General features: G+C 51.8%; 1 protein-coding gene across 6 annotated transcripts in view; it reads right to left on the reverse strand.

Moving 5' to 3' along the window:
* Positions 1-15,751, reverse strand: part of LHFPL2 (LHFPL tetraspan subfamily member 2) — a 172,961-nt gene that overhangs the window by 20,976 nt on the left and 136,234 nt on the right. For 5 of the 6 annotated variants that reach the window (XM_070468586.1, XM_070468582.1, XM_070468585.1 and 2 more), the window contains one exon: positions 5,534-6,146. In XM_070468586.1, the coding sequence (XP_070324687.1) occupies positions 5,534-5,963 (430 nt within the window). In that variant the 5' untranslated portion in view covers positions 5,964-6,146. Of the gene's footprint in view, positions 1-5,533; positions 6,147-9,576; positions 9,740-15,751 lie in introns of those variants that run through there. The other variant, XM_070468587.1, reaches the window with a different exon arrangement.

Below are 15,751 nucleotides of genomic sequence, written 5' to 3' on the forward strand. Positions count from 1 at the left end.
TCAAGGTCACACTACCTTCTCAGAGAAAAGCGGGTGAAAAGCGGCTCTGAGACAGTCAGGAATCTCTTCCCCTCTTCCCCATGCTTCCCAAGCCCTTGTTCTTCTCTCTCTCCTCGCCAGTGACTGACTTGGTGACTGGGCGTGAACAGGTACGGCAGGGCATACGTCAGAATGGATGCTGCCATCATGTTGAGTCCTGGTTATCTTCCTGATGCTAAGGTTAGCTCTCACCCTGTGAAAAACTGCAGTGAGAATGCCAAGCCCCACACAGCAATCATGGTGCATCTCACATGACAACCCCGACCTCCTCACGCGGGCTGGACCACACCAAAGCCACTCTCCAGGCAGCACAGACAAAACCCTCCGCTTGTCTTCTAAGATTCTTCTTTCACCCCTTTCCCATCTTTTCTCATATTGTCCTCCTTCCCCCTCAGTCATGGCTCACCTCCAAGGAAACGGAACCAGTGCGGCAGGCCCGGAGCTCCCACGGAGGGAGCGATGCCCGCGTGCACGTCCCACAGCCAGCCAGCCAGCCGGACGGGTGGGCAGCTTGCTGGGGCCGTCCTGCTGGGCTGAAATGGGTGCAGACAGAGGGCTACAGGGGCGGGAAAGTGGGAGAGCTGACAAGACACGAGGAGCACAGAGCCTGTGGGGGAAACCGAAGCCCTCAGGCGGCCAGGCCGGCAGCTCCTGCGGAGTCTCGCCTTGTGGCCGCCCCGGGGGACAGCCCAGGCCGGGGCCAGCGGGCCCGCTCCTGAGCTCACTCTCGTGGCTCTGTCCCAAACCTGGGTCACTGGGGATTCCACGGGCTGCTAAGAGGGCCCTACGTGTATTTCCAAACCCACACTGCTTGATGCGGTCATGGAAAACTTGGATCTTTGCATTCTACACTTTTGCTGTGGACCACATCCAGGTCACAGCCTAAGGAAGGCAGCTGGCGAAAACGACCCTGTTGGCCGATTCCCCAGCTTTTGTAATGAATCCCAGAGGGCTATGAACTGACGTGTGCTGGTGGCTCTGCCAAGTTCCAGGCGAGCCCTCACCCAGTGAAGGCCAAGCAGCCTATGGTTTATCCTGCAAGGGGAGCCTGAGAAGCCTCCTGCAACCAGGACTCAACGGCCAGAAGCTGCCTCCAGAAAGGAAAGGATGGAGGAGAATGTACGTGTCAGGGGAAGAGGAGTGAGGGGAGGAAGTTCTGTGTTGTCCTATCAACTCAGCTTTCAGAAACCGGCCCGAGGACACCCGAGGCACGTGAGGGTCCCGGGACTGCCCTGAAGGTCAGCCCCCATACAGGCAGGCTGTGAGGGGCCAGGGAATGACTCGAGACGATGTGGTCACACTGGGTTTCAACAGAACAAGGCCAATTCTAAACACACCCCTATTTCTTAGAATGCAGCAGTTTTTAAGGAACACAAAAAAACATGCTAAATACCTGACAAGAAAGCATAAATACTTTTATAATCATCATGTAGCTACCGTTTACTATTTACCATGTGCCAAATACTGTGCTTAAGAGCCTTTCTCACATATTATCTCATTTAATCCTCAAAACAACCCTGAGATAGGTCCTCCTATTAAATCCGTTTTCCAAGTGAGAAAACTGGTCAACATTTCACAGACACTTCAAGGTGAGGTCAGGGCTGATCCAGGGCCAGGTGAGGCTTGAGCTCCAACTGCTGCAGAGAGAAAGCTCTGAACAGCCAGGGCATTTGTGCATGAGCGTTTTGGAAGTGTCGGCTGGGTGCCACCACGAGGTGAGGCCGTAAGGGTAAATCCTGCCATCTGGATTAGCTTAATAGCTTTTTTTTTTTTTTTTAAAGTAACTCAGATTTTGAGATTTTTCAGTGAGGTATATTCTCTTACACCCAACTTCTAAAATCAAAATAGTAAGATTTTGATGACTTGTGTTATACTATGAACAGTGACAGCTATACAAGCCTGCGGCCTTTAAGATTAGGCATAGTAAAGGAATATATTGTTCTTGTTCAGTCACTTAGTCGTGTCTGACTCTTTGCGACCCCATGGACTGCAGCATGCTAGGCTTCCCTGTCCTTCACTATCTCCTGGAGTTTGCTCAAACTCATGTCCATTGAGTTGATGATGCCATTCAACCATCTCATCCTCTGCCACCCCCTTTCTCCTCCTGCCTTCCATCTTTCCCAGCATCAGGGTCTTTTCCAATGAGTCAGCTCTTCGCATCAGGTGGCCAAAGTATTGGAGCTTCAGCATCAGTCCTCCCACTGAGGATTGACTGGTTTGATCTCCTAATATATGACAGCTTGTAATTTTCCACCCAGTTACATTTTACAAAAAAAATGTCCTTTTTGCTAAAATGCAAGTTGTGAGAACAAACACAGCCTGAGTATATTTCTAGAGAATCCTTTGGTTGCTCTGGCACCAGCCTCCTCTCTCACCATTGGTTTCAATGTTGAATAGATGCCGGGTTGAGAGGGGGCGTGTAGGGAGAGGCGAGACTGATGCTCACAGCTGCAGCAAGTCCTTAGGTGAGGCTGGGGCCTGGCCAGATTCCCTTACAGACTGGCCAAGAGGGCAGAGAGCCAGTGGTCTGCTCCGGACACTTGGGGGCAACTCTGCGCCACAGACTCAAGGGCCACGTCTGCCACTGACGCTGGCTTGGACTGCCTGGTGGGGCCCTGCTATCAGAGGAGAGAGAGCCCCGTGGAAATCTAAGAGATGTGGCCCCCGCCCACCACGAGGGGGCTGGCTGGCCAGAACACGTTCGGTTCATCTTTCCCTTGATTTCTTCTCAGAGGGGCGCTGCTGGGCTGGGCGGTGAAGAGAAACCCCTTTTCGTAGCCTTAGATCAGTGGTCCCTAGAGAGGCAGGACCTAACTGTACAGGAATCTTTGCCTTCAGTCAATTTTTAGTAATTTCAGGCATTCTGAGATGACATATGTGTGCATGGGGAAGATGAGTGAAAGAAATGAGGAGCAAGCTTTTAGAAAATCAAGACTTCTGGGAGACAGGTGACCAATAGACCAGTATCTTGGGTTGGTACTCCCTTCTCCCCAGCCCTTCTTCCTAGAGGCCTGATACGGAGAGAAAGAGAAACGTCAAGAATAACTCATTGGAGTGTATGAATAATACCTAAAATATGTACTCATCTCTGTGCCAAAATGAACACTCTTGCCATTTATGTGAAATAGCAAACAAGAGCACCAAAAGACTTGGTGGACTAATACACATTCTTAGAGACTAAAGTTCACTGGAATAACACCTTATTAAAAACTACAGGTAAACAGTCTTTGAGACCGAAGGATATCTATAATCTGCAAAGTTATTGCAAAAGACTGATTGTGATGGTACGTCCCAAGATGTCCCATCCTACTATAAATGGCTATCCCTTGGCTGAAAGGCACTGTTTCTCAGGATGAAAAACATTCCTAGGGATGACAAACCAGAAGTCTTATCTGCATACCAGCATATTGATAAAACTCATAATAAAGTCATGAAATCACAGGAGATGAGCAAATACACCATAGTCACGGCAAACTGAGCAGAAATAACTGCTCTCTGGTCAACCAGAGCTCTTCAACAGGATTAATAATTTGTGTAAATTGGCTTCCCTTCATCTACATGCTTATTTTGACTTTTCAAAAAGCTTTGGTAGCGGTTTGGTAACACTACTCAGCAAAAGTTTTAAGACACACACACACACACACACACACACACACACACGTGCACCCCTGAGGCACTGTGTGCCTCGGGGAATAAAGTAGGGACTTTCCTCTGAGAAGAAAAAGAGGATCCAGTATGGAAACCTAGCTTACTGAACATTTTTGGGAGGTGAAAGGCCAAGCCGAAGGGGATGAATGTCAGATTTGAGGAGTCAATCAAAAGGAGGACAATGAGTTTTACTCATTGTGAAGCAAAACTCTAAGATCAGATCATATTTTCCAATCTCTTGATCTTTAAGAAGAGGAATGCCAACATCCAGAGAACTGGGTGCATTTATCTCGAGTGAAAGTGCAAGTCAGTAGCAAAGCTGAAAATCAGAATCCTGGCCTCCCAAATTCCCTGAGTGCCTTAGTGCCTGGGTCTCTCATGGTACGCCTGGTCCCGGCGGAGAAAGAGATGGGGGTCCTGAGATTGTCATGAGTGTACCCCCCACATGAAAGCAGCAGGAGTGTGGCGCAGGTCCTCTGTCATTCCCCGGGGCCCACTACCCTCTCCCCAACATGCACACATGGGGCCCCCTAAGGTCTGAGCAAGGAAAACACCTTATCAGCTGGGTTTGGGAAAGAACTGTTGTTGGACCTGTGTGTTTGGAAGCCGGCCCTGCTGAGCTCAAGAGCTCGCCATAAAGCAGGGGAGAGCTGCTTCATTCGGGGTCTGCTCCTTCCCAGGCCTCGCGCCAGGCTCAGAGCTTATCTTCACCATCCGCAGCCCGGCTCACAGCTGCAGGATGCGCCCTTCAATGACAGGTGGGGGTGGCCTGCTGTCTCTCCCGCCAGAGTTCAGATTAAGAAATACTTTGGTTGCAATTGTTTAAGAAGTGGATTTTCAAAAAAAAAAAAAAAGAAGTGGATTTTCCCCTTGAGAATCAGAGCAACAGTCTATCTCTCTGCTTCCGGAGGATGTCTTCAAACTTTGCTGTGTGGGGGTATGTGTGTGTCTGCCACCCAGAACAAGCCCCTTGAGTGTGGACAGACTGATAACCCTCTTGGTTCCAGATCCACTGTTTAACCCCACATGGTACAGTCTGTGAAAATGCTGGTGGAAGTCTTGGCGCTCACAGCCTCCCCTCTGGGATCTCTGTAAGGCGCTCATACTTCTCTTTCCACCCACTTCTAACAAGCTCATTAGTGAGAAACTCCCAGAAAGTGGGAGAGTTAGTTTGTAATTTCTGATCCGAGTGCACTGAACATTCTGTCAGGCTCCAGGAGACAGTCCGTTTAAACCAGAACGGTTACTAAACACAGCAGCGGGATACCCACTCCCTCCCGGCCCGTGTCCTCCGCGCCCAAAGCTGAAGTCATCCCGCGGCGGGGATGGGGCGGTGGGGGCGGGGTGGGCGGCAGCGCCCGGCTCACTGCCTGGGAAAGGCGGCCCATCGCTTACAGTGGTCCCAGGACAGAGCCCACTGCAGGGGGCCTCCTCACCGCAATTCCTCCCCGGCCGCCCGAGGGCGGAAAGCATGCTTTTAACTTAGTGGGGAAAGCAAAAAGTAGGAGCTCATTTGTTTGCCGAGCTCACTGCCTTCATGCCCGCAGAATGGCTGATCAGGAAAGCCAAGCCCCGTGGCAGCTTTCCCAAACAAAACCCAGCAACTTAGAACCCGGGGCTACAGGCTAAGAAGATGAGCAGGGGAGAGCAGGGAACAGCCTTGCCTTTGCTTCAGGGGAGTAGGGAAAAAGGAGCGATGAGGGCCGCGCGTGGCTGCTGCCCAGCCCGGGAGAGAAGAGCACTCCTAAAGACGCACACACGCAGCGAAGGAGTGAGCCGTGGGCGTGCCGCGCACACGCAGTGGCACGCACGTGGCCCGGGCCCCCTCCCCTCCGCGCACGCTTACCTGCGATGCCTTGCAGCAGCCCACAGACATTGAAGATGCTTTTCTTCATGATGCTCTGCACACACATGGTGAAGACAGACACCAGGGCCACAGTGCACAGAATGAAGATGCCCACGGCTAAGAAGATAGCGGTGGCCTGCCAGAAGCCGCTGGCGATCTCGCCGAAGCTCTCAGCGTAGGGCCCGCACAGCGTCTCGCGCGGGAGGTGCTGCACGCCGGGGTTCCGGATGCAGCGGGCGTAGATGCCCAGCGTGGGGTGGTAGGGCTCCGGGGGGCCCGCGCCCTGCTCGCCCTGCTCGGCGCTGCCGCGGGGCTTGGCTTTCCCGATCAGCCAGTCTGCGCTCATGAAGGCGATGAGCTCGGCGAACGCCACCACAATACTCAGGAGGGTCCAGAGCATCGAGCGACAGGTGACAATGACATGACACATATTGATGCTCAGGCGGAGGGAGTCGGGAGTCCAAGGGGTGAGCAAGCTCCGCGAGCCGGGCGGGGCAACGGGAAAGGCGCGGGAAGGCGGCTCAGGCGGGGGCTCCCTCGTCCCTGCGTCGTGGGGCAGCGCGCTCCGGGGCTGTCATGCTGCCATGTCGCAGCTCCGCGGCCGCAGCCTCACCTGCGGAGAGAGGAGAGGAGGGCGGTGAGCAGCGCCAGCCCCGCCCCGATCTGGCCGCCCGCCCGCCCACTGGCGGGTCGGGACCCCAGTGCGCGCCCGCGCCCTGGCGAGCCCCGCGCGGCGCCAACGCGCCGCCCTCCTCCGCGAGCTGGCCGGTTTCTTTGTTTCCAGGGTGCTCCCAGAAGCGTCTGTGGTGCCCCTTATCTCTAAGCTGCACTGCTCACCCCCCGGGGCATCCCGCGCGCCGGGCTCCGGCCCGGCTGTGCGCTCTTGGGACGCCGCTCCTGCTCCGTTACATCTTACTAGAAAAAGTCCAGCTGCACAGGCTGCATTCGGACAGATCAAGACAGGCTGCTAGAAAACTGTGTCCACGGACGAGCCGCGATCCACAAGTTTGCAGGACTTGGTACCAGATGAGCTAAACCTGCCAAATTTGTACCAAAAGCTTTTGCTTTTTAGCAGCTTTCGCAACTCCCGATTTTACTGTCTGGGAATCAATGTACTAGCAGAGACACAAGAGAGAGTGTTTGCTTCAGAGGTAATGGAGAATTTAAAAGGAAAATAATGCCATGATAAATAATAAAACTTTGCCACCCAAACTTATTTTTCATGCATTTCTCACTGGGCGATTTTTAGACAAAATAAGCTACAGAAGTTAAAATGCGAAGAAGAAGAAGAAAAAAAAAAAAACCCTCCAAGAACTGTTGACTTACTTGTGGGAATTATTCAAAACAGGGGCACTAATGACCATTGACTAAGTAGGGGACGTGCTGACAACAGATCCCTGCCAGAGCAGAACGCATCCCTTGAACTGTCCCAATCCATCGCTGGGCCTCGGCCTGAGCTTCGGTTCACACCAGGTCTGAAACTCAACACGCCCATTGTTTCTGGTCTCACAAGGCCTCATTCTGTTCCCAAGGACAAACGGCTGGCTTCATTACCAGAGGGCCCTGCTCTAACGGCTCAAACCTCCTTCAGGGAGGCCTGAACCCTGAAATGGGCCACAGGGCTCCTCACAGCCCCGTCTTCCTGCCTCTCCCCCGTGCCCTCCCTCCCCTGAGGTCAGGAAAATCCCACAGCTCGCAATGGACATCGGGGCGCATGGCTCTGTTCTGAGTGATTACTTATTAACCCAGGTCACATCAACTCCCTAAGAACTGCAGAGAGCCTGGTGGCATGTGGGCCACGGCCGAGCAGGGAGTTATGCGGGAGGGAGGAAGTGGGAGAAGGGAGTGGGTGTCAAAGCTTCAGCACCATGCTGGCTCACAGTCTAGTAAGCGGTGATGACTTATAAAACAGCGGATTTAACACTTACACAAGATGATGCTTTGAGAAATTAGCTAGTGCAAAGCTAGGAACAGAGGAACTTAACTGGCGCATATATGCATATGTGTGTGTGTGTGTGTGTGTGTGTGTGTGTGTGTGTGCGCATGCGCAGCACTGGGGAAGGGAGAGATGGTGTGTTGCACCGCAAAGGTTCCTGGACACATGGCATCTAGCTTCTCAGAGCCTTAGCTGTCAGCTCCCGCATGGACCACGTGGAGAAAGAGAGGGGCCCCTGCCTCACGACACTTGTGAGAATTAAGCAAGAAGCCGTGAGAGCGCCTGGCATGGTAAGTGTTCAGTAAACACCAACTCCTTTGCCTCAACAGTTTTCCCCCAACAGGGCCGAGACTGGTCAGACAACGGTTTAGCCAGTGAAAGTGCTCGGTGGTTAACTGAAGCTTGGCCCTTACACACAGAGGAGGATCAAGCCCAGGCTATTTAGAGATGGATGAGGTCACTCCTGGTGTCCAAGCTTCCCTGGTGGGCTTTGAGGGTGAGGTCCTGGGTCTTACTTCCTGTTTCCCTACTGCCTAACACAGCTGACAAACTCAGCTGGGGAAAATAAATTAGCATGAGTCCAGAAGTATAATTGATTCTCTCTCAGTCATTCTTACCCTCTCACCCCGTATTACCAAATAGAAATGGCTTTTGAGTAAGAAGTTACCAATGCAAAAGCTCTGGAGGAGGTCTGTGTATAATGAAAGTGATCATTTCAAAACAGAACAAGAAAACAAGCTAGGATGACTCCCACGAGGAACCCCCGCTTCATCCAAACAGTTCCCACCTACCAGGCTTACAAATACTTCTAATTCACAGGTGGAGAGTCTGCTTGTTAGAAAAAGAAGCTCTATCCAACCTTCCCATTTGGTTCTCTGGTCTGCACAGTCATGTCCAACCCTTTTGCAACCCCATGGACTGTAGCCCCCTGTGGGATTCTCCAGGCAAGGATACTGGAGGGGTTGCCATGCTCTCCTCCAGAGATCCTCCAGGGATCCAACCCACATCTCTTGTGTCTCCCGCATCGGCAGGCGGGTTCTCTACCACTAGAGCCACCTGGGAAGCCCCCCATTTGATTAGAAAGCCAGTCCACCGGAGCCCCTGTTGCTGTCAATCCCTGCCCCTCTACTCTTCAGCGGCACTGTTTCAATGCGAATATAAAACCTTTACATATTTGTCCTCTTGCAGAACCTCAGACTCTTGACTGGGATCTTAATGAAGACGCCAAATGTACAATGTCCTGCTCAGCAAGCTCAGCTTCGAGCCAGGGGTGGGATTAGGCTGCAACTTCTAAAGAGAAAGGATGTGAAACTTCAGAAGGGAAGAAGGCACATTTAGGCTTAGCACGGTTCTTAGCAATGGTTCTTGCCAAATTTAAGGCAGAATTATTCAAGCACCCCTGTGTGTAATATCAGAAAATTCAGTTCCCTGTCCATCTGTGCTAAAACAAGTCCCCCCTCCACTATACCAGATCATTGCAGCCACACCACAGTGGCTGGAATGAGACCTTCACTTTTCTGTTTGGAAAAGGGAGATAAGATGCTTTGGTCTCCTCAGCAAGTCTGCTAATGACTACTTTGGAGGAATAGCTGTGATATGCAAGGCTGACAAAAACTGGCTTTCCTGAGGATCCAAGAAAAGTCTTTGGGTCAGGGAAAGGCAGCAAGGGGCTTCTACAGCACTCTGCACTCCGTAAAATGCCCCAGCGGGGAAAGCGTGCCCTGAGATAAGAGCCACTCAAAGGGGAACAAGATCCAGGGTACAGATCTCGTTAACCCGGGATTCGGCACAGAGCTCCTTCGCAGCCCTCCCTGCTGTTCACTGCGATTCCCACTCCTCCAAAGATCACATAACGAGACCAGACCCTTGCTGAGCTTCCATGTAAACATCTTCTCTCTACTGGCCACTAAACACATGTCCCCTCAGGATGCTTGGCTTCACTACCACATCCCTGGTGTTTGTGGATAATGTGGACAGCCCTCTGACTTTCAGAAAATTATGCTAGTCCACAGAGGAAAGCCTCGTAGCAAGGGATAAACAAAATAAAACATACAAAAAAACCAACCCTAAACAAATGAGAGTTTGGCAGAAACCTAGAGTAACATACCACAGTCAGAATACAGAACCAAGAGAAGTGACGAGTGGGTGGTCCACGGGCGTCAGCACACCTCTCCACAGATCCCTCTATTTAAAAGAAGGGGGTGGTGTTAGCAGAGCTGAACGGGGTCCTTTCCTTGGCAGCTTCCTGCTGTCAGTGAGAAGGGACGAGAGTGCGTTCGGGCGGAACTGCCCTAAGAGATGACAGTCTGGAAGCTTGCGAGCAAAGCCACAGCCTCTGGAAAGGCGGGGCAGGCCGAGTGGCCTTGCGTCAGTGCTGCCTCAGTGGGGCGCTGGGAGCGGAGCTGCCTGGCACGCCCAGCACTCCACCCTCACGCCAGCAGCGGTGCCCGAGAAGGCGGCCATGCAAACCACAGTTTGGAGAACAGCGGCCTCACTTACCTGGTGCTGTTTTCAACTTCATTAAGACAACCTGCCAGCACAGACAGAGGTGAAGAAAATGGACAGTGAGCACTGGGGACTGAATGCTGGTTTGCACGCTGCCCTGTCGGCTCCATCCACAGCGCACACACTCACACACAAACAGTTTTTCCCTGGACCGTTTGAAAATGAGTTACAGATGTCTTGACGCTTCACCCCTAAACACTTCTGCCTATACCTCCTAAAAATGAGGACATTTTCCTACATAACCACAATAAAATTCACACACCCAAGAAAACTGACAATAATTTCCTTATATCCAAAAGCCTGGTCCACACTCAAATTTCCCTACCCTGCCCCAATTTTTATAGCTGTTTTCATAAAACCATGACTCAATAGAGGCTCATGCATTGCTTTTAATTATGTCTTTAATCTTTTTTAGTCAAAAAAATAGTCAGTCCTTCCATCCCTAACCTACCCTGTCCTGCCTTTATTTTTTCCCCTTGACACTGACTTATTTGAAGATACCAGGCCAGTTGTCTTTCAGGATACCCAGCAATCTGATTTGTCTATTTCCTCATGATGCCATTTAAACTTGTCCTCTATCCTCTATCATAGAGAAAATGGAAGTTAAATCTAAAGGCTCGTTTGGATTCAGTTTAAACATTTTTGGTAAGAATCCTGCATAGCTGATGCTGTGTAATTCCCACTGGATCACAATTGGGAGGAATGTGACTGAGGCTACACCTCAGAATCAGAGGAACTTGACACATACATCTATGTATACACATGTGTGTTATACGTGTGTGTGCAGAAAGAGACAAAAACAGAGCAGTCTGTACGGTCCTCTCCAGTCCTAATAAAAGCCTGTTTTGGTGAGGAAGTGCGCAGAAGGCTGCTCTGGGCAGGACTCTCCTCTGCGGCTGTTTATGGCTGTCTGGGTCTCCGACGCCGCTCTCTCTAGCTGCGGTGGCGGGCTTCTCCTCGCCGTGGTTCCTCCTGTTGCGGAGCACAGGCTCTAGGGCCCAGGCCTCAGCAGCTCTGGGCTTAGCTGCTCTGAGGCGGGCGGAATCTTCCTGGGCCAGGGGTTGAGCTGTGGCCCCTGGGTTGGCAGGCGGCTTCTTAATCCCCTGCCCACCAAGGAAGTCCAGAACTCTAGCTTCTTTTTCTTTTTTTTTGAGTTTTGAATATGTATTACTTTGCTTTTTTTAAATTTTAATTGGAGGATGATTGTTTTACAATGTTATGCTGGTTTCTGCCATAGACAATATGAGTCAGCCGGAAGTATGCACATGTCCCCGCCCTCTCGAACCTCCCTCACACCCCCCACCCCATTCCACTCCTTTAGGTTTCAGGACCCTCTTTTTTAAAGAGCTCCTGGGATGGTGTGGGGGGGTGGGGTGGGTCTGATGTCACAGTTAAGAAGCTCTGTTTTGAGGGATGCCACCCTAGAAACTAAACAAATTCCTTACCAAAGGCACTTTACACAGTATCTGTGGTTCAGTAGGTACTAAAAAAATATGAACTCCTGTGATTAATAATAAATTTACTACACTCACCCATGTGGCCCAAATAATCGATACCCTTCGGAGCAGGCTGCATTTTACTCCCATGTCACTGGTAGTTTCTTGGCCAATGTCCACGTTCATTATTACCACCTCCCTCAGATACACAAGTCTCACAGAGGCTCAGCACCGTGGCCTCCCGCCCAGTGTCTTCTGGAAGGATAAGAGGATTAGGAAAGTAGAATTTATGTGCTGCTGCCTTCCAAAAGTTAGAAAGACCCTCTAGGGCGCTGATTCGAGCAGTGTGGTCCCCGGCCCCCCCCAGCTCCTAGAGGGGGATATGGGCCACCTGTTTCAAAGAGTACAAGTTCCCAGCTCCCACACACTGAACCAGACTTTCTGGAGGGGCTGCCAGAACTGCGTCTCTAACAAGCCCCCAGGAGATTCTTTACACAGTGAATTCTGAGTCAGTCAGCCGGAAGGGGGTCTCAGACTCAGTGAGGTCCACCCACACAAGAGGCTGCGTGTGCTGGGTCGGGTGCGGGTGGGTCAGGTGGGGATGGGGCAGGGTCGGGGTGCGGGTGGGGCAGGTGGGGATGGGGCAGGGTCGGGTGCGGGTGGGGCAGGTGGGGATGGGGCAGGGTCGGGGTGCGGGTGGGGCAGGTGGGGATGGGGCAGGGTCGGGTGCGGGTGGGGCAGGTGGGGATGGGGCGGGGTCGGGGTGCGGGTGGGGCAGGTGGGGATGGGGCAGGGTCGGGTGCGGGTGGGGCAGGTGGGGATGGGGCAGGGTCGGGGTGCGGGTGGGGCAGGTGGGGATGGGGCAGGGTCGGGGTGCGGGTGGGGCAGGTGGGGATGGGGCAGGGTCGGGGTGCGGGTGGGGCAGGTGGGGATGGGGCAGGGCTGCCGGGGCTGCAGAGGAGGGCGAGGATGTGTGTGGCCCAGCGCATCAGCAGAGCGAGACGCGCCCCCGCACAGCTCACGAGGCCACACGAGGGCAGGAACCAGCGACCCTGCAGGGCAGCCAGCTGTCCCCCCACCCTGCTCACGTGCTGTCCAGGAACCCTCCTATGGCAAGGGGCCCCCATGCACCAGCCCCCCTCTTCAGAGCACAAAGCAGAGAGAGACCCGATGGGACAGTCCTGGTGTGAACAGCTCGGAACACTGCATGGACTTTTTTTTTTTTAAATCAGTTACCAAAGGAAGTCTGCAAACTCTCACTTGCCCTGGTTACCCCTAAAATACACTGACTATGGAAATGCAGACACCTTGACTCTATTGAGGAAGAGGGTCCAAATACCCTGGAAATTACACTGTTTATTAAGTCTCAACAGGCTCACACCTCCTCCTGGCTGCCAACACGCTTTCCTCAGGGATAACTAGCCCCTACATCCCACCTCTGACCCTGTGGGCAATCTCTCAACTGGGGGCGACTGTGCCTTCCCTGCCTTGCAGGGAGCATCTGGCAATGTCTAGAGACATCGATGGTTATCACAGCTTGGGACGGGGAGGCATGCTATGGGTATCTAGTGGGCAGAGGTCAAGGTGGCCAATATCACAGGCCGCTCCCCTGACAGAGCAAGTCAGTGGCATGGATGGCGAGAGCCCATGCTGGGTGCTTCCTGCAGTTTTCATATGTCTAGGTGCAACATAAGAACAGAGCTCTAAACCCTCATATTTTAGAAACACCTGCTTTAAAGAGTAAGTCAAGCTCTATCATCTGGATGGACATGCATAGCATTCACTAAATTAAGTACACTTTCACTTGTTTTTCTGAAATTTGTTAAAGGTCCAAGCTAATCTGCATCAGGCTGTCCAAGATGTCAGGCTGACAGGACATGGACTCCAACTGGTCAGCATCGACAGAACCTTGACCCTGCCTCTCCTGGGGTCCTGGGAGTTTCTCTGGACCACACATGGAAGTCAGTTTTTGTTTTCAGTAATCTCTCCAAATGGCAAAATGGGGCTTCTAGAAACTTCCCTTGGCCACACGGCTTTTATTTCTCTCGAATTCTCCTCCTCCAGACTTGGGCTGGCCACTCAGGACGTGCTCAGGCGGCCGTGGCCGCTGCAAATGTCAGGGAATCCCAAGGAACTTAACAAGTAGACCTACGTAATCTTAGGCATTCCAGGTCTTACTGACCCCAGCAGCTCAGCTCCCCTCTGAAGAGTGGTTCTGTCTCCTGATGAATCCAGCGGTGGTTTCAGCTGCCTGGTGCCCCACCCTGGCCCCGCGGAGAAGCGAGGCTCCACGCTCCAGAACACCTCAGCAAGCCTCTTTCTGTCTGGGTCTGGAGCACTTGGTGAGCAGTTGCTCACTGTCAAGTTTGTTTTTTAATTCCCCAGTCCCGGCCAGTCAGACATTTCTTCCTTGATGCCCACTTCAACTCCTCTGTACCTAGTCAACCTGCTTTCTGAGCACACATTTCTGGAGGAGTCATTTTTATACTCAGTCCTGAGGCATCAGCAACCAAGGTCAACAGGTCCACCTATCTGGTCCCGGTTTCTAAATGATCCATTCTTTAAGATTTTTCAAGCCCACTTACACTTTTCATAACCTTTTTTTCTTTCTACAAATGTCATCATCTAAAAACCTCTAGGAGGTTGAGGAAACCGTTCGGAAAATGTCACCGTCTTCCTTTATGTCTCTTTCTGTTTCTGCCCAACAGGAGTGACTGGAGAACCAACTTCCACAGCGGACACTAGGGTGTGATTCAGTCAAGATCCCGTTAGCCAGGGGCTTATGACCTGCACGCACTGTGGGATGTCAAAGGCTTCAGGTTTAAGTGGAATTAGAACTTGAGCTTCAGGAGCTGCCTTTCAATGTCTCTGTTATATATACATTTAAACAGAAAGTGTTTTTCATATTCATAATGAATTCTGGAAACATATAAGCCCCTAAGTGCGCCTCACCAGTATTTTCAGGGTCAATAAGAAAGCACAGAGTTTTGGGACTTTCCTGGTGGTCTAGTGGTTAAGAACCCACCTTTCAATGCAGGGGATGGAGGTTCGATCCCTGATCAGATAACTAAGATCCCACGTGCTGCAGGGCAACTAAGCCCATGTGCCACAATTACTGAAGCTCGTGTGCTGTGACCACTGAAGCCTGCACACTCCAGAGCTCATGCTCTGCAACAAGAGAAGCCTGCACACTGCAGCCAGGGAGCAGTCCCCACATGCTCCAACTAGAGAAAGCCTGCATGCTGCAATGGAGATTCCACTCCCCCATTTTTTTAATTTAAATACAAAAATAAAAGAAAGCAGAGAGTTTTAATGGACAAAGTAACAAAGGGTGAAAACCAAAAAGTTTATAAGAACTTACATATAAAATCAAGATACTTGCTGCTTCATGAACTCCCTGGTGTCAACAGAGGGGAGATTGCCATGTCCTCTGCTTCAGTGACCCAACCCTGAGAATCAATAACCCTTAGAGGATGGGCTTCTGGCTCATCTAAGTGACAGCTGGGCAGTGCCCCCAGCATCAGGGAGTTTGGATGTTCATTCTGCCAGCAACTGCAGGCTTTCCCATCCCCTCTGCACAGAGGCAGAAAGAATTGCTGCTTGTTCACAAGACACACGGCCATCAGCCAGGTTCCCTTCCAGCAGCTTAAGAAAACCCAAACACGATCAGTGAAGAGGATTATGCCGTCTGTTACTTCTGAGCCTCTCACACAAACCCATGAACCACCAAGTAAACTCAAGAATCAAGTAGAAGAAGAGTCGTCTCCTGACTGGAAGCTTCGGGAAAGCTCTTGTGAAAGGATGTATTATTCTTTCAAATATCGTGTCCCTTCTTGGAGGAAGATGATACTTCCCGACCCCACTGACATGAGACCAGATCATGGGACTCGTTCAGCCAGTTCAGCGTGGGTAGAAGTGACACATGCCACTTCTGGGCAGAAGAGCTTGGGGTGGGGTGGGGTGCTTTGTTGTCCAGCTCACTTCTCTCTCCCATGAAATATGAAAAATCCCAGAGGAGACCTCTCTGACAGCCTGAGTCCCTGTTGAAGCAGAGGCACAGCTGACCCTTGACGGACAAGTGGTGTGGGTAAAAAAACAAAAACAAAAAAACACCCAAACCTCTGTGGTTGCCAATGCTGAGACTTTAAGGTCACACACAACCCAACTCCCTCCGAGGGCCGAGCTCCTGGCAGAGCCTGGGCCGGTCCATTCTATCTTTGGTGTCACGATACATTCAACTCCACCACCCTCTATGATAGCCACGGGAAAGAAGTTTGCAGCTGGACAACAATAAAAGTCACCTAGTGACCCACGCTGTGTGTGCGTGTCACTCGGCCGTGT

The sequence above is a fragment of the Odocoileus virginianus genome, chromosome 6 (genome assembly GCF_023699985.2).
Source record: "Odocoileus virginianus isolate 20LAN1187 ecotype Illinois chromosome 6, Ovbor_1.2, whole genome shotgun sequence".
Lineage (NCBI taxonomy): Eukaryota > Metazoa > Chordata > Mammalia > Artiodactyla > Cervidae > Odocoileus > Odocoileus virginianus.